Source organism: Camarhynchus parvulus, chromosome 1 (genome assembly GCF_901933205.1).
Source record: "Camarhynchus parvulus chromosome 1, STF_HiC, whole genome shotgun sequence".
NCBI classification, from domain to species: domain Eukaryota; kingdom Metazoa; phylum Chordata; class Aves; order Passeriformes; family Thraupidae; genus Camarhynchus; species Camarhynchus parvulus.
In genome coordinates, this window is record NC_044571.1 from 10,652,755 (window position 1) to 10,672,395 (window position 19,641).

Genomic DNA, 19,641 nt, shown 5'->3' on the forward strand with positions numbered 1-19,641 from the left:
GCATTTCATGCAGGATCATGTAGGTACACAGATTTAATGTGGAACAGATAGTAAGAGCATATAATGGAGTTTACAGGTTGATATGTGTTCCTGTACATCCTCTCTTTCCCTGCTTTGGATTATGTGGTTAAAATTTGCTAAACACATGATAAAAAGATCTAAGAGAGGTAACTGAGGGGTTTTAACCAATTTTAGAACAGTGTAAAATAAAGGTAGGTACATTTGGGTGCCAAAAGGATTAGTAATACCTTTGATTTTGGGTATGTGGTCTACATATGTATTGTGTGAGATATGCATAGGTCCCATTCTAGGGGGCTCACCCAAAAAAGACAAAGTTTTAAATGAAGAAGAGAAATGAAGATTTATCAGAATATCAACTAGAATAGCTTTTAAAAATAAAAAGTCGCAAAGCAGAGAAGTTAGATGAAGTGTCCATAAGAGGTTTAGATACAAAGCTCCCAGTCTTGATTGTGATTTTGCAAGTGCATCCTTGTGGCCATCTGAGTTTCAGTCAATTGACTGGCTTTCCAAAATGAATTCTGTACCTTGTTCTTGGGAGATGCTCCTTTGCAGCTCCTGTAGGTCTGGCTAACAGCTTCCTGTTCCTCTCAGCACCTCGCTGAGCTGCCGACACCTGTGTCTTGCTGTGATTCTGTCATCCTGCTGCCTGTCACTTTGGAAGCCTCTCTCTCTCTCCTAGAATGTCTTTTTCAAGAAAAGTGAAGGAAACAAACAGCAGATTCTATCCTTCACTAAACAAGAAGTTACTGTGTAAAATAAACAAGTTTTCATAATGTCATAATGTGTGCATGTTTGCCACACTTGGCATAACTACAGCTGTTATTTCAGTTCTGATTACATTTTTTGTATGCAGTATTTACCTTTTCCACATACAGGAATATCAAAAGCACATGGAGGCTTTTGATCAGAATGTAGCTAATGTCACTACTTGGATGTATCGTGCTGAAATACTGTTGGATGAATCTGACAAACAAAAACCCCAGCAAAAAGAGGAAATTCTTAAGGTAAAAAAAAATGTGATTTACTGGAAAGCATTAATTTATTCTAAAAAGGACTGTATCACAACTAGCATATTTCAAAAGGTATCACAAATGGATTAAAATTCTTTTTTCTGTGCTAAAGCTACCCTCTGGCAACTTGTAGATTACTTAATAAATTTGTTCTGTAATACCAAAATTAAATCCCTGCAGAAATAAAACCAGATTGTTATTATAATTCTTGGGAACTTCCTGTTGAGTAAAACAGCAGCTTATTTAACACGTGTGCTGGAAAATATTCCTTTAACTCAAGATTTTGTTTTGTTTGAACAAAATATTTTCCTTTTCTGTCCCCTTTATTTTTAATTGTATTTCTGTTTTTCTGTGATACTTTTCCAGTATGTATGATATTTCTGTTATATGATTGTCTTAATTCTACAAACATTGCTTACACTGAGGCCAGATCAGCAACACAGACAAGAATTTTATATGTTGATCTAGCTATAGCATCAGGAGTTAGTGTGTTGAGCTTGGGGTTTTAGTTGGCCAATTGCATCATTTGACCAACTGATGAAAAATTAGCTTGTAATATGGGTGTGTATGTTAAAATATCTCCTTTAAAATACCTGCTTTAATAACAACATCAAGTTATTATCTAAAGGGGCTTTTCTTTTTCTTCTGAAGTCAATGTGAAATTTTACTTTATTCACATAATATCTGAGTAGACTCTGCAAATCAAAATCAGAATTGTATTGCTGACACTGACATAATGATGCCATTTACTGCAGCAAAATTTTACAAATTCTAGGGCATAAATCAATGCCTCATTGATCTCAGCAGGATTATGATACTGGCTTTTGTAGATGAATGATCAATTTTGCCACCATCAGATGCAAAGTAAAATTATCAATACCTATATTTATGTTTGCATTGCACAAAGGTAGTTCATCCAGACAGTAAAATGTAATTCTCAATGCCCAACTGTATTTCTGATTCCCAAATGCCTTGCTATCTATTTTTGGCCTCTGCCTGTACTGGGATCTACTGTTAAGATTAATATTGCAGAGGATAAAGGATTTTGCCCTCTTTTTTTTTTTTTTTTTTTTTTTTTTTTTTTTTTTTTTTTTTTAATTTTTGATAGATTTATAGGAAAAATTAGGCCTTTTTTTTTTCTTAATCTGATCATTCTTACTTGTCTGAACTACGGCCTTGAGCAGTATTGAAAGCAACAATTACACATCCAGTTCTATAATACATGAATTAGCAGCTCTTCCTAGCTTTAGGAACATAGAATAATTTAGTGCATCCTGAAATACGCTGCAATATTATTGCAGATAAGAATCTGCCTAGAAATAATGATCCCCATTAATTTCAGCCAGGAGATACTAAAACAGACTTTTAGATACATTCCTGCTATAAATTTGAGGGATACGAGTGGGAATGTTATCCAAGGTATTTCTACTGGATTTACACACACATGCATAATTATCTGAATTTGCTTTGTGGTTTTGCTCCCTATTCCTTTGCACACTTTCTCTCTCTCTCTCTCTTTCTCTCTCTCTGCATTTATTACTAACTTCAAGCCCTGTCTCTTGCTCACGGACTGTAGCGCTTAAAGGCTGAGCTGAATGACATTCACCCCAAGGTGGACTCTGTGCGTGACCAGGCCAGAGACCTGATGGCAAACCGTGGGGACCACTGCAGGAAAGTGGTGGAGCCCAAACTCTCAGAGCTCAACCAGCGATTTGCAGCTATATCACAGAGAATTAAGAGTGTAAAGGTAGGAGGGCTTGCTTCCATAAAGGAGATGCATAAAAAATGGTGCTCGTGTTTGCATAAAAAATGGTGTTTTGCAATGGTGCACAATTGCCACTACATAGTGGGCTACAGTTCCTCGAAAAACTGAGCTTTAAAAGGAAAACAATGTAGAACCTGAGGATTTTTTTTAATTAAGTGTGACAATTTTGGGGTTTTGGCATTAAGGTCTTTTTTCACTGTTTCACAATTAGAAGTATTCACTGAATTTACATAGATGTAACGATGGTGAAGTCATTAACTTACAAAAAATGAACATCTGAGAATTAGTAAGTCTCTAACTTTGCAAAGTATGAGTAGCCTTTTTTCATATAGATTTGGTTTTGAGAGCTACTTTTTCTTCAAGTGCATTTAGTCTTTTCCTATGAGTCTGAGATTCACTAATGCTGGAGATAGAAATAGATAGGTAGAGATTATATCAATTTTACTTCAGTTACTCATCTGTAGAACAAGCATGACTGCTAAATCAGAATTCAGTGTGGATTAGGCAATTTTTAGCCAAGTTGTGCCTTCTGATTTGGAATGAAGAAGGTCATAAGCCACCTACTTTCTCCATTGTATTTTGCTGCCTTTATTCTGAGGAGCTATTCAGCAGATTAAATGAGACAGCCATGAAGGTTGGTAGAGAAGATAATGGGAATGCACAGATCCTGATCCAAACTATTATTGCTGGTCACTGTACTAACTCTGGACACAAATGCACAGAGATACATGGCAAAGCAGGAAATAAGCTTGGCAAAAAGCAAAAGCAAGGAGACATGGTTTCCATGAGTTGTTGGGATCTGTGCAGAGCTCACTATCCTGCCTAACCAGCACATCTCTGTGGATATTTGGATTTATTTAGGTTTCATTTCTGAAGCAAAATAATGTCTTCTGAATAAAGGTAACATTTTTCTTCCTAATAGCCATCAGTAGTATTTCAGCCATTCCAGCTTCTTACCTACTTCTTACACACGTACAAGCAGTAGACTGAGGACATCTTTGCAAGAACTGTGTTGTCTGATGTTTTTTCTCTGAACATCTGCTATCTGCAGTCTGGATTTCCATCTCAGTTTTACTTTACACTTCCATGTTATTGTAAACTTGCAGAGCTGATGCAGCCTTTGGTGGGATCCTGTGAAATTATTGCTTGTCCTAGGGAAGAGTGGGACTGCCTGTAGATGGCTTATTGGGGGTTCAGTGTTTGCACTGCATGTTGTGGGCTCACTCAAAGAAGGGACAGAAGATTCTTATCAAGATGCAGTGTCTTCAGAGCACAGATGCAAATGTCTTCCACCTGCAGCCTTCTCTCTCAGGTTTTCTTCCATTTCTGAAGGCAAGGTGGGCTGGAATTGGCAGAACCACACTAAGATTTAGAGAAGAAGTGCCCAGCAAGATGAGAGGAATTACTACAGCACACAAATTATAATGGTAAATTAGAATTTAGGGGACCTTTTCCAGGACCTTGGAAAATGCACAAAGAGAATATGATTTGCAAAGGGTACTTGCTATTATAAGTGTTGAATCAGATAGAGAGGTAAAAACCCACTCTGAATTATTGACTATTCTACTGACTTGCTATATGAATTTGGATAAAGGACCAAATTACTGGGTACTATATTTTCTCTACCTGTATAATGTATGCAATTGTACATTCCTTATGATTTTGGCTTAATGAGCTGGAAGATTATTATTATTATGGTGTGATATGCTTCCTAAATGTTTTTGCTTTTTCCCCCCCATATTTATGTAAAATTATTCACTCTGTAAAAGATTAAAACATAAATTCAAGAGGATCGAAAGCTCTCATAACCTATTTTCAATAATTACTCATCTGTCTTCAAATTAGGTTTTTTAAATCAAATATTAACAATAATCAGTACAACAGTGAAGTAAATAAGAAATGATCCATTAAGTCAGTGAATGTTAGTATATAATTGTCATGTCGAGAATTAACAAAATGTTCATAGTATACTGAAATGAGACGTAACATTTTGAAGTAGTCTTTGAACATCATTCAATTGCTGGAATTCATTTGGTATTTTTCTTTCCACTTTCTTCTTTGTTATTGTTTTTAGCCTTTTTCCAAGACTGTAGATTTTATATTGTAATTTTATTAGTTGGCTTGTCTTTTAATGACATTTAAGTATCTTAGAAAATATTCTTCAGAGCATTTGAGAAGAAATTACTGCGTCGTTTTCTATTATTTCTAACTCAGCTGAAGTGCATGATGAGTGTAATTCTGAGCCTCTTAATGAAAATTTGTGAGCACAGTATTATTCTCTATAAATATTTTACATTATTATATTTCCATTAATGTTTGTAAACGTGCAAAATCTTTGTTGTTAAAATAATCAACCAGATACAATTAAGGCTTTTTTACTCTGAGTCTTCTAGGTCATCTGAGAAGAGATTTCATTTGACATCCTGTCTCTTATGTTTTAACTGATTAATTTTTAGTGTTGCTGTCTTCATTACATAATAAATAATATAATAACTAATATAATAATAAGTAATTGTACCAGAGGAAAGAGTAAAAGAGAACTAGTTAGGATACAATGTGTTTATGTCTTTAGCAAGACAGGTGCACATCCAAGAGTTCCTAGACAATCAAAAAGCATTAATTAACTTTAAGTCTAAATTTCATACAAGAACCACTGAGATTTTCTTTGTTCTTCTTGCCTTTAAAGCTTTGAAGGAAGAAACAATTTCTGGTGATAATTTGCAATGCAATTAATAAATAGACTATGCATTGTATGTAATATATGTACATATACATTCACAGGCACTTGTGTCAGCTCAACAAAAGGCAGTGCATTGTTGTTAATAATAGCACCTGTTGGAGCGTTCAAAACTGGATACTAAACTCAAGCACCATAATTATACTGTGATTTATTTTGGAGGAATTGGGTCTGTTTTGTTTTACTGACTTTGTTTTTTCATCCTGAATTTTTTGTTGAGGTTTTTGAAACAAAAGCTGAATTTTGTTGATTTTTTTCCCAATATATTGTGAAATACTATTAGGGGAATATCTAACACAATTTTCTGTCCTTTGTTTAGTAGCATTCACCTAACACTTCTACTATTCTATGTGAGAGAGCAATGATTTCAAAACTGAACCAGATTAACATGAACATTTTCTCAATTATTAATAGTAGGGGTTTTTTTCATTTGAATGGACTTCTTGTGACTGTATGAATGATTTCTGACAAACCATATTTAACCAATTAGTGTAAGCTTTTTCTTTTTTTTTTTAGAAAAACACTATTTATTTGGACTTGTTCTTACACACAACTTTGAGAATGTATTTTTTTTTCTTTTTAATTTTCACTCACCTTAAAATTCTTTGGTTTACTTACATGGAAATTCTACATAAATTCATACATTTGTATCTTTATTTGTATCTTTGGGTACTTTGAGTATGCTGTAGATATTTTTCAACATGATGGAAAGTCTACCATTGTTTTAGTAATAGGGGGTAGCACAGATATCTATTTTCATTTCTGTTTCTAATAAAAATATGAAATGTGTCCTTTAAATAAATAATCATTGTATTTCTCCATTTTAGCCCTTCATTCCTTTGAAGGAATTGGAGCAATTTGACTTCGATATACAAAAAATGCTTGAACCACTGGAGGTTGAAATTCAGCAGGGAGTGAATCTGAAAGAGGAGGACTTCAATAAAGATATGGTAATTTGGTTGAAATGGAAGTCTAAGCAAAATAAGCAGGGAGATGAAAAAATCTGAGTGAAAATCAGAAACCCATATTTGTGTTAGGATCTTTGTATATAACTTAGGCAAAATTTTTCAATACTAATATATTATAAAATAAAAAGTCACAAATTAGCATTAACTAATTTTTTTTGGTGCTAACTTAATTTTTAATTTATCAGAAAAGCATTTCTTGTTCCTGCTGAAAACACTAAGCAGACCAGAAATGTTATCCATGGGTTCTGTACTACTACCAGCAGTATTACAGAACAAGGAATGAATATTAAAATACCTGTAGTAGTATAATAGATCAGGAAAAGTCAGAATTATGTAACCAAATTGGCATTATAGTAAAAGAATACATTTACTAAAAATAAATGGTCATGAAAAGAAATGCCGCTTGCCAATTTGTTCTTAACCAATCTGCTTATAGCATTTAATGTAAATAGGTTTTGTGGCTGTGGTAAGCTTTATTACTTAAGTTTTATTGTTGCAAGTCATAAAACCATTTATTCATGTTTGCTGGGGGGGAAAGGAAAAAGAGGAGTAAAATACTGCAGTGCTTTGCTACTATTGCAGTTGTGGTGTGTGTTCTCCAGAGTGATTTTCAGGGAGATGATGTTTTTTGGCTGGGCAAAAAGGGAGATTCATCTTTGGAACCCTCTCTTCTTGAATCCTCAGCAAGATCAAATTTATAGTTGTTTACAACCAATATAAAGACTCAATATTATTTTATTTTTAAGGAATTCTTCAAAGGTTTCTGTTTCATATCAGTGCTGGAAGGAAACTTAATAGGCTGTTTTTTTTTATTCAAGAAAAATAAAATTTTAGGCTCCATGTGCTGCATGCAGAATGTAGCATATGTATGTAGTGTTAAATTCAAAGTCTGTTTGAAAAAGTGCTCAGTTTCCACTACCTGAGCATTTTTGGTTCCCATTCTTTGCATCAAATGCTTGGAGTGGTTCAAGATGCTGCCAGAAGCTGTGACATAGATCCAGCTTTGAAGATTCATAGATTTGTAGGTAACTTCTACATAAAAAATGCTTAGTGATAGCATTTGTCCTATCAGAATAGCTGATTTTCAATGTGATATACAGAATGGTCAGTAATTGCATGGTCTGCCAGCATACTGGCAATTTCAATCTCTACTGACAGTGATTTAGAATATTTTACATATATCTATTCTTTTTGTTTGAAAGTAAAATATATTTCAAGTTCTTGCCTCTGTTTTTATGCTGTTATCCTGGATGCTGCATAAGATCTAATACCAAAAATCTGTAGATTTGCAGGTGCTATCTTTCTTTTATCCCTCTACATATTTCTACATTGTAGAAAGCAAGTAAAAGTTACTTGGTCATCAGTATACAACTGCAAGTCGCTGTTACGTGATTTCTTTAGCATAGCCTGTGTCTACTGATACTTAAGTAATGATAAGATTAAAATGCACATTATATTGGTTATTTTTTTTTAATCAGAGTGAAGAGGATGAGAGCACAGTGAAAGAATTGCTGCAAAGGGGCGACAGGCTTCAAAAGGGAGTCACAGATGAGAAAAAACGTGAGGAAATAAAGACAAAACAACAGCTGTTGCGGACTAAGCATAATGCCCTCAAGGTATAGGAGCTACAGTTATAAGCACATGCTATTAAACCCATTTTTTTCTTCATTTCAGGGCATCTTTTTGCTAAATGAATTGTCCTTACTATTTAGAGATGAGTAATTTGAAACTATAGATGTATTTTCTTATACAGTTCTCTTGATGCCTTGCAAAAGGCATTTTACAACCTCCAGCTCAACAAGAATTTTCTTATCCTCAGCATTACAACTGTGTGACTGCCAATTGGACAGCACAGATTTCTTTGAGAAGTCCTTTTTTAACCTATTATGTGTGTTTTATATTCCTTCAGCAACAGTCAAGACCTTAGTTAGAATCAGGTCCCGCAAACTTACATTCTCCATTGAATAAGGCACTTCTGGCCACGAATAAATTGTTTCTCCTTCAGTAAAATATTTACACTCCTGTTAGAAGAGCGGCTCCAGCCTCTCTGGAATAGGATAGGTGGTAGCACCAATAGACATAGCAGCTGAGAGGCTGAAACCCAAAGTTGCATACAAAAATTCTGAGTTGACACAATCTGGGAAGTAAAACTGTGATATTGTTCCTAGAAATGCACATGGTGTGTTTCCATGCCATGTGGACCAGCTAACAAATATAATTGGAAGTGTCATCTTTCTATGGCAAATAAAAGTGGTGAAAGATAGAATCTTACAATTAGAGAGTCACCTAGGTCACCTACCTGGAGCTATAGGCTCTGGCTACTGCAGGAGAGTTTTTATGTCTTCAGCAAGCAGAATCTTTCTTTCTTTGGATAATTTTGATTAAGTTATCTTTGGTTTGGGGAACATGGCATGTTGCATTTTATTTTACTTATTTTTTACATGCTCCTCCCTTTCCTGTGGATTTCATTCTAATTCTTGCAATTTTGCAAGTCTGTGTGAATTCAGAAGGGTAGCTAGGATATACTGTTGTTTCATCCATATTTAAAAGAAGCTTGAAATCTATTAGGTGTGTCTTTGACTGTTCCAAGCTAAATGGAAGCAATTCATAATTTTTATGTTGGAGAAACAAGAGCAGTGTTTATTGCACTGTGCTATTGACCAGATCCTCCCTGGCCGTTTTTTATGCTATACTGATAGATTTTCCTTCTGGTGACTCAGTTAAGGCATTCACCCTGGTGAAAAAAATTCAAGGAATGGTTGAGGCAAATTAATCGGAGTATTTTTATATAAAATATACTAGTAATTTTTTAATTTACTTCCTAATAAGCAATTGTAGTAATTAAAATATTTTCTGAATTCTACATGAGTAAAGTTAAGCAGTTAAAGCAAATGTATATTTAATAACATTTCTAAGGGAAAAAAAACCAAACATTTTATACCTTCCTGCTAAAGAAAAGTTTTATTCCTTTTTAAAGCAGAGTTATAAACACAAGACATTTGTTATGTATGTGGTATTTAATTTAGATAAAGAAAACCTGTCTTTGTGAACATTTCTGCATTGCAGTGATTTTCATTTGAATAGCTACAGAGTTTTCATGCAGGCTAGAAATTCACAGGAGTCCACAAAATACAGAAGTCCCACTTTTGGCTAGGTACTAAGTGGGCTGTGTTTCCATCTGTCCAGTAAGTATTCTGAGCAGAAGTGTTTTATATAAAATATTGACATTTATGTAAGAGTCTTAACTTCTCTGAATATTGGTGACTGTCTCAGTGGTTTATTCAACATGTGAACAACACTGAAATGGGTAACCTCTTTTTAAACAAACAAAAAAAAAATTGTTCAACTGATTCAAATATGTTCACTTACTCTTATACTTGCTTTAAATATCAACTTTTAATTAAAAAATTAGCAGCCTTGTACACTTTTTTCCCTTCAGTGTGCACACATGCCAGTTCATATTTTATAAGCCTTTAATTCATATTCTAATAATGTCTGCACTGTGAACAGGACTTGAGAGCTCAAAGAAGAAAAAAGGCTTTAGAGATTTCTCATCAATGGTATCAGTACAAGAGGCAGGCTGATGACCTAATGACATGGCTGGATGACATTGAGAAAAAGTTAGCCGGTCTGCCAGACCACAAAGATGAGCAGAAGCTAAAGGTAATGTTGTTTTGGGTTGGCAATGATAGATCTTTTGGAGTGATAGTTTATCTGTAGAACAGACAGCAAATGCAACAAACAATCCTATCTTATAGCTACAGAAAATTATATGTTCAGTTCTTTATTTCTATTTATAGTAAAGCAAACCCTAATTATCTGTGTTCAAAGTGACATTTCTTTGTTGTACTATATTTTCTATTTGTTTCCTATGCAGAATGATATATAAATATTTTGAAACACACTAAATATAATGTTTTGTCAATAATACAGAAAGTGTGCAATGTATTAAGAAGCATCAAATGTTTTCTAGTAAAAATTGTAATTGATTTTATGTATCTTTGTTCCAGATGAACAAATGACTTACCAATATATGGATGACCTCTATCTCATGTTAGCACATTCATTTTCATCAGAACATGTTCATATGTCACTGTCAAACTCTATAGATTTATTTACATACTGTCAAAGGTTTTCCTGGTTTATTTTACATCGTCTTTCTTTGCTTCATTCTCTGTTGAGTTTCCCACGGAGTAAAATAGGAGTTAACTAGTACATTAGAGACCCTAATACTATATTTGTAAGCTGTTCAAACACTAGTTTTCTTGAATATGCTGACCCTTACTGAGAAAGTAATTTCTCCAATTGCCCATTCCAGTGAACTAGGAAGAATCTGAACATGGGAACTGTTGGCTTCTGCTAACAGTTTCAAAGTGTGGTAGCTCTTAGGATCTCTACAGGCCATCCCAAGAAGCTTCTTCAATTTCACTTATTTTTGTTTTGTTTAAATGTAAAATAGGATATGAATAATATGAAAATAAGCTGTAAATTTTACTTGTGACAATAAAATGGAAATGGATTTTCTGACGGAAGTATTTTGCTAATTTTAAGTTGATTGATCTAGTTAGCTAACTGTCCTGGGCCCTGTATTGGTTTTGCTCACTAGGAGATTGGTGGAGAATTGGAGAAGAAGAAGGAAGATCTGAATGCGGTGCACAGGCAGGCTGAACGCCTGTCTAAGGATGGGGCTGCAAAAGCAGTGGAGCCAACCCTGATACAGCTCAGCAAGCGCTGGCAAGATTTTGAGAGCAAATTTGCTCAGTTTGGAAGACTCAACTATGCACAAATTGTGAGTTGTTACTGGCAAACCCATATGTTTGCAACTGCTACTACTAACAGCATCCTACTAACAATGAGAGCATCAGGGTCAGTGTCAACTCTCCAGACATTAATAAGAAAAGCCCTCTTGTGTGCAACTGGGGGAAGCTTTATATACTCTGATACAATAGTGATCTGCTTTGGTCTTAAAATTGCCCTTAAGTTAAATCAGTCATTTACAAAAAACTCAGCAATGAAAAATGTGTGTTTATTTCTGTTGCCTCATTATTTTTCCATAACATTTATCAGTTTAATAATGTTAGTTTGCCATGCATCTATTTTTTTCACTGAACATGAAAAACACAAAAGTTGTCTTTTCCAAACTACCCATCCCATGCCAATTTTAATTGGTTTTTTTATTTGTCCATAACATGTTATTCTCACTTTAGGAAGTGATTGGAAAACATTTTATTACTCTATATATACATATCCTCTTCTTCAAAGTTCTGCTTGAACTCTCAAACAAGTTTTTGTAAGAAAATGTTACTTTAAATTTGAAAGGATGAAAACATAATTTTACAAACCATCTTCATGTCTTCTGAATTTGAGTTGTTTAGTTGTATATAAAATACAATTATTCTTACTGGTTTATACATGCTGCAATAACTGAGTAAATAAAAGGGAAATAAACTGTGAGTATTCCAGCTTTACAAACAAGATATGTATTGAGTGTTACCCTTTTCGAAGTTTACCAGAGGTTGCTTTTGCACTTAAATGAATTTTTTTCTTGCCATTCCTACTACTCTGCACATTGTCTCCTGCATTTTTGATTTTATATGAAGAAAGACAAGATTTGCTTTTAAGGAAATTGTTGCTTTATGTGCTCTCTGTAATCTTAAAGTGCTAGTGGTAAAAGCATGTTTCATCAAAATACAATTTTATTTATTTATTTTTAAATTCACCTAGATTACAGAGAGAACATACTGATAGGATAATGACAATTTAAATATGTGAAGTGTTCTTTTTTAATTGATATATGGTAAACTATGTTTTAAAATGGAAAAAAATTCAAAAACCAGCAATATGTATAAACTTTTGGTAAATATAGTCCTCTATATAATGTACTATATTGTGTATTTTTAACTTTTCAAATACTAAGTTACATAATGTATATGTAAAACTAATACTTTGGATAGTTATGGAGTTAATGGAAGCAATCAGAGAAACATTAACTTTGGTTTGTATGTTATTAAATCTTGTTCCATCTGATTACACTATTCAGATTACTATGGTTTATATTAAACTTGATGGATGTAATCAGTTGCAAATTGTTTATATTGACATGGAGCTAGAGCGAGAGTCACTTTGTCTTGTAAATGAGTTGGCTTTTTTAATGAATATATTTGTTCCTTTGATAATCAAGTAAGAAATCAGATTGTGCATGCAATTTATATAAAAACATTCTGCTGTTGCTGTGCTTTTTTATGTCACCCACCACCTACTATGACAGGGGATGAATATACCCATTATAAAATTTTACTAGCAGATCAATAAACTTTATTTTAGCATATTTTTCTTTCAAATATATAAGGTACATATGCATCAGCATGTTTTTGAATTGCTCAGATGAATGCACTCTCCAACTTTTTTAATTCATGCAACCATTACATACATTTTTATTCTTAAAATTTATATTTATATACTGTATTTATAACCTTGAAAGGTTACGTTTTTAAATATTAAATATTTCATGCAAGAAGCCTATTTCTTACTATTTATCTAGAGGATGAGATGATTCAATGAAATTTACATGTACACAGGACAATTACTGTATCCTTCTCATTTCACATGAAAAATATCTCGCTCTGTTGACAATGACTAAGGTGATATTCGTATGAAAGATTTTACAATTTATACAGAAGCTACTGAGACATGAGAGAGGCAGTATATCTTCATGACCCAAATCAGAGTGAGAAGTGCAATGGCCTTGTTGTTGTTACTGTTTTGACTTTGCTGAATTAGTGAAACAGAGGGAATTTCTCAAGGGTTTTTTTCTTTTTCTTAAACAGCTTAACTACCTACCTCACAGGGATGTTGTGAGGATGCATTAATTGTTTGTGCAAGACTTTAAAGTACAAAAGAAAAATGAAAATTCAAACTATTCATTTGAACACATGCATATACCATCAAAAATAACTTCCACAGAGATTTTCTATGTTAACCAACAACTGAATAAAGCCATACAATAAAAGTACAAAATTGATTTTTTCTTTAAAGCAAAAGAAGTAGAAAAATGATGCATTTATTTATAATTTATGATGTATTCCATAATAGTTATTTAGCAACTGAAAGTTGTTATAAATCAGTGAGGGTTTAGTTTTACTGTGTATCTTGCAATTCATTACACTTCATTGAATAAACATAGCAAGACTGCACTGAAGAAAACCTTTAATTATGTTGCTTAATGACAGATTTGCATTTCTTACATTTTGTTGGAGCTAATATATTTTTGATATCAAAGTGTGAAATTAGAATTATCATGCTCCCCTGGATTTTACTTTTCCCCAGTATTTGTTGGGCAGACCTGTCAGAAGGATATAGGAACCATAACCTTGGAAGGATTTATTCTTTCTAGAATAGTGCATCCTTGTTAAATCCTGTGTCTCACAAATACATAGCAGCCAATATCCAAAAGCTAATTGACAAATATATATTGGTGTATATTTAGAAAAAGGAATTTCCTGCCACCACTTTTGAGAATAGAGTATGTTTATATCACCTCAAACATGCATGTTCTGTTTAATAACATTTTTTCGATATTAATCTGTTTGGTATAGTGTGATCCTCTATGTGGAAATTTTCAGCAAGTAACATATGACATTCTATAAGGAAAAAGTCTGGTTTATTGCATTTACAGATTAAACATGATACACGAATACATAAATGCAACTGCACACAACCTAAAATCCCATTGAGTGGAAAAAAATTGCAGAGTTCTTGTTGTCTTAAAAATTTTTTTCTCACGCATTGTTGTCTTTATTAATATGTGGCAGAATAAACGGTGGGAAGAAAATCAGTTGGTAGTAACACTAGTGGTGAAATCTGAATAACTTATAAAAATGAGTGAAATATCTCTCTATAATATTTTAAAATTATGATTAACTAGTAAATCCCACTGAAATCCATGATACTTTAAGATACTCTTTGAAGAAAAAACAAGCCTTTACAGCTTAATCCTAAAATAGTATGCAATATTTGCCGTCACAGTTATCCATTGCAGAGAAAAGGGTAGATTTGGATTGTTTCATTCAAGTAAGGATCAAAATCAGTTATCAATATGTTAAGTTTAATTAAACTATTTTACTGTCTGTTTTCTAGATTGTTTTTCCCAACATTGTCATTTCAACAGTCCATGAGCATATTTATGTCATGGCTCAGCTTAGATTTTCCTGAGCTGACTGAAATTACTCTGGGTGTAGAGGGCTGAAAGCCTTTATCATTAGTGAGCATTTTCTAGGTGAACACAGGTGCAGAGCCTACACTGTAAAATCTTATTTCATATATGTCCTATTACCATATTTTATCAAGATGCTCAACATTCTTTCTGCTATTATACATGGTGGTCTTTCTACTTTTCTCTCCTGGCTGAGCTATGCATGCTGCAAATCGTAAGACAGAGTATCTTTAGGACAAGAGAAGCTCTTGCAATCTGTCAAAATTATGTGTCTACTATTGTATATACAATCAAAAAAAATAGGCTTACTAATTTCAGTAATTTTATTGGTGACACACACAAACATTCTATTGAAATTTATGATCATTTTTCTCCTGAAATATTTCAACCTGGATTTTAGCCATACAGATTTGATCAAATGATAAACAACAGGAGAAACTGTCTTTTTCATACAAATTAGACTATGTTATGATCAGGAATGACTAAGGAATATAGTTATACAAAACTTGTATTTATTTTTCTAAGGTAAGTGGTTTAGTCTGAGAAGTTTGATAGTTATCTGAACCATGGATACAATACCAGCGCCTTAGTACTTCATTTTTCCAAATAAAAGTCAGTATTCTCTTTTAGATCCTTTAAAGCATTCAGAAATTCAAAATGCCTGTCTCCTAACTGGATAATCATTTCAGGTGAGAGAATATGTGATCAACTCCTTGAACCAGATTAAGTACTGCTCAAATTTACCTTTTAGATTCAAGACTTTGTTTACTTTCAGTCTTTAAGAACATATTGCAATCTTCTGTTAATATTTCCCTGTGGAGCTCTATTTAGTTAGTTTAATAGAATTTAAACATTTCTGTTTACCATTAAAATATTTTTATATATCAAGATATTTTCTAAACTATAAATCAAACATTAATTTAAATAAATATATCACCATTAGATAAACACAGGACTTGGTGTCCTGATTATCTGTCTGCATCAAAATAACGTGGACACTTCAATGGTGATGTGCTATCATTGTTTTCATTTGTTTTCCACTGGTTTCACAAACACTGGTGCTGGAATGAAGTGATTTTCTTCTCTTATCCTTGCTTAAACATTTCTTGGGTTAAATAAACAAGTAATGGTTGACAAGAAGAAGGGGCAAACTAATGCTTCATTATTTCTGTAATGAGTGGAAAGAGAGAGAAATAAAACAGAGAAAAGACATTAGAAAAAACAGGAAAACGCCTGCTGGACAGAAGAACTGTACAGTGATGGATTAGTATCCAATTCACCTGTGCACTTTGGGTCTTTTAAGAATGGGACAGAGGTGATTCTGTGACACCATTTAACTTTTCTGCCATTGGCAGTGGCACCTTTCTTAAACAAATAGCTTTACACAGCATAGCTAAAGACTGGATTTTTTTTTTTACTGTGGTCTGCAAAAAGCAGGATGAGGATGAATAAGGAACTTTGGGAAGAGAATCACAGGTGAATGTTTACACCTATTTTCCAGTATCCATCAACCTGGAAATTCCTACTAGAAAATGTAGGAAATTCCAAATAGTTTAAGTGTATTTAAAATCCTTTAATTTTCTGTCTGATTTAAGATAAGGTTATGGGAAAAATGGGACAATATCAACTGAAGATGGATATTGTCTTTGATATAGCTCAAGAAAAGCTAATTTTATAGATGCATTTTACAATGCACTTTATCTTCTCTGTCTAAAATGAATGCATGCAGTGTTGCAGTAATTTAAGTGAAGACAATCCATAGCCTTTTTTGTATAAGTGCACAAGTTTACTGTGCAATTTTGAGTTTTTCTAAAGCATATTTTTCTTCCCTCATATTTTCTTGTTAATTCTGTGCAGTATTCACTCTTATCACTGCAAAGCTGTAGTATTTTAGCTGTACAATTGTTTTAAAATGCCATATTGTGAATGAGAGAACTATACAAAAAGATGTTTCGCGGCCACTTCATTATCTGTTATAAAATTTAGTGAAGTGATCTAAATTGCATTCTCAGGTTTAAAAGTGAAAATTCGTATCTTTACCTTGTCACGTAGGAGTGAAAACTCTTGCAACACGGCGTAAAGCTGGGTTAGAAATTTGTCTTTAAATTATATAGTTGTACAAATGGGGTCTTAGCCATGCCACAGGCTTTTCTCACTCCTCACAGAATGGTTGAGATGGAAACAGAACCAAGCCTTTGGTTAAAAAATCATGTACAACACAGAACCCAGTGGTCTCAGCTTATAGACCAAACTGAGAGCATTATGCAACTACAATATTTTCTTCTTTATAATTACCCAGTTATTTGGAAAACAAGGCAGCTAATTACCATCTTATTTTCTCTGCTATAGTATATTATGATTTATTAGTCTAATAAATTACATGCTGTGGATTTTGGTGTCAAAAATTACTTGGCACTATTATTGCATTAAATAAGGGAAAATACGTCCTGCAGAGCGATCTGGCCCTAAGTGACAGTATTTTTTGAAGAGATGATGTTCATCTCTTGTCTACAATTCAGAATGTCAACATTACTCATGGCTGGAAGGTTTGTTTTGGTTTACTTAGGGCTTTTGGTTTTTTGGGTTTTGTTTTGGTTTGGTTTGGTTTTTTTTTTTTGGTTGTTGTTTTTTTTTTAATTTGTTTTTTTGTTTGTTTGGTTTTTTTGTTATTGTTATTGTTGGCATGGTTTTGGTTTTTTTGGGTTTATTTTGTTTGTTGTTTTTTGTTGTTTTCTATGGATGCATCTGAGTATACACACGAAGGTAGGGAAGGAAGCAAATTTGTAGATGTACAGTGTGAGTGATGAATTTTCTATTTGAGCATATTTAGTTAACTTTCTGAATTTCTGTGTGGACAACAATTTTTTTTCACATCATTTAAAGAAACATATTGTTCTCCTGAAATAAAAAAATCAGCCTAAGTGACATAATTGTTCTTATGTATGATTGTATCTCTATAAATGTAGATTAAAGATGGAAAATAATTAGGTAACACTTTTTAACATTTCTAGACGGTGTAAAGGTTTAGGGTTTAAAGTTTTGCTCCTTGAAGCTGTTTGCATGCATTATGGATGCGGTACTTCAATATTATTTTTACTTTATTTCCTAAATTATATTGAAATTATCTAACAGATGTAGCTGGCATAAATATCTGGAAAGTTAGCATCACAAATCAGCAGTCAATTCCAAAATGGTCTAGTCAATTCAGATACCAGTAGTCTGTAATCTAACCAATCTGAACTTGATCATTAATTGGTTCTTGGTGATCACTCAGCAGTTACACATACATACTCAAGACAGCCCTAAAACTTCATGCCCTTAGGCAGCATAAATGCTAAGATTGGTGCTTCTGTAGTCTTAATAAATCAGCCATTAAATAAGTTGGCATTGACCAAAATCTGTTCATAAGTAGGCTGACTTCCAGCTACTTATATTGTGTGATACTACTTCTACCACTATTATCACTGTGTCACTTCTATAGCTTATCACTGTCCAAGAAACCTGATTGTGAAATTCTATTTTAAGGAAAAATAATTTGAAATTCCTTTTATTCTTTTGGAAATCTATTTCCTTTTGTGTGGCTGAATTTATGACACTGATTTAACAAAGTCCAAGTGGACATTATAGCTACAGGGATATAGGACTGTGTACAAGAGTTTAATTTTCTGAACTATGAAGTAGATATTTACTGAACTATGACATGTGTAATGTCTGTATGTCTTTTTGGTGTGAAAAATTCAAGATCAATCCAAGAAATGGCTAACTTCTCTGAATTTATGTATTCTATAATTAGCATATAAAAACTTTCAAATATGTTTTGTCTACTGGAAGGTAACACATATAAATCAATTACAAAAGTATTTTCTAGTTAAACCCTTATAAAATACTAAACAACATTTTCAAATAGTTGTTGGAAATCAGTCTAGGATCTAGATTTTGCAGTGTTCTGGTTTTTCTCTTTACAAAATGTAATGTAAGCATTTGCTTATTTTGTGATTTCTAATACTGACAATGCCTATCTCTCTTGGCTCATTGGTGCTATCTCCCCCCAAAATCCTACTGGGTGTGCCTAGTCTGAGCAGTAAATAGTTTGGTAAATACTTATGATACAGACTGTTACAAAAATTACAAATTTCTGATTAAAATTACATGACAGACACAGATTTCTTTGTCAGATTTGCTCTGCTACATTTATTAATATTGAGATATGCCATCATTATCAGAAGCAATTCGGATTTATGGATAATTTATTTAGAACAAGAGACATTTTCTATATCCCAGTTGTTCCAATTAGTCAATAATGCCATAACGTTACTCTATTTTGTTTTTGTTCAGGACATGGTAATATTGCAGGTGTGGTATAAGATACAGATTACTCTAATTTTTCTTCTTTTGTTTTTTGAAAAAAATTACTTATATCACATATACTGAATTATATGAGAGTCCTCTGCCCCAGTCTCATCATAGTTGAAATTAATTTATTTTTCTCTTTGCTTAGCAAGTAGGTACCAGTGGAAATTATCAGGTCAAAAATTAGCAGCAGAGCTGCTGGAATTTCTGAATCATCTTAGTCCCTTATTTCTATGCAAGCTGGCAGGTCTTTAGTAAGGAGAACTGGGTCTTTAGTAAGGAGAACTGGGTAAGTTTTCAAAAACTGTTTTTAGTTTCAATGTGTAGCTGTACCTCAGTTTGAGGAAAGTTCCTATCTAGAATCAATTACCTAAGCTAGAATAAAACAAAAGCATTGTTCAGCAAGTGAGAAAGGGGTGTTCATTTTACTACTTGACCAAGTGTATTTGACATCTAGGAGGGCTCCAAAGGCATGAGGGTGTGGGGACCACAAAGGATTGACTGCAGTATCAAAATGCTTTGTCATAGTTTTTAAACTTTACATTAAAAAAAAACCAAAACCAAAAACCACCAAAAAA

General features: G+C 33.2%; 1 protein-coding gene across 7 annotated transcripts in view; it reads left to right on the forward strand.

The window, feature by feature from the left end:
• Positions 1–19,641, forward strand: part of DMD (dystrophin) — a 1,148,514-nt gene that overhangs the window by 546,975 nt on the left and 581,898 nt on the right. For 6 of the 7 annotated variants that reach the window (XM_030961382.1, XM_030961390.1, XM_030961407.1 and 3 more), the window contains 6 exons: positions 897–1,025; positions 2,608–2,778; positions 6,361–6,483; positions 7,980–8,117; positions 10,012–10,164; positions 11,108–11,290. In XM_030961382.1, coding sequence (XP_030817242.1) covers positions 897–1,025; positions 2,608–2,778; positions 6,361–6,483; positions 7,980–8,117; positions 10,012–10,164; positions 11,108–11,290 — 897 coding nt within the window. The remainder of the gene's footprint in view (positions 1–896; positions 1,026–2,607; positions 2,779–6,360; positions 6,484–7,979; positions 8,118–10,011; positions 10,165–11,107; positions 11,291–19,641) is intronic. The other variant, XM_030961423.1, reaches the window with a different exon arrangement.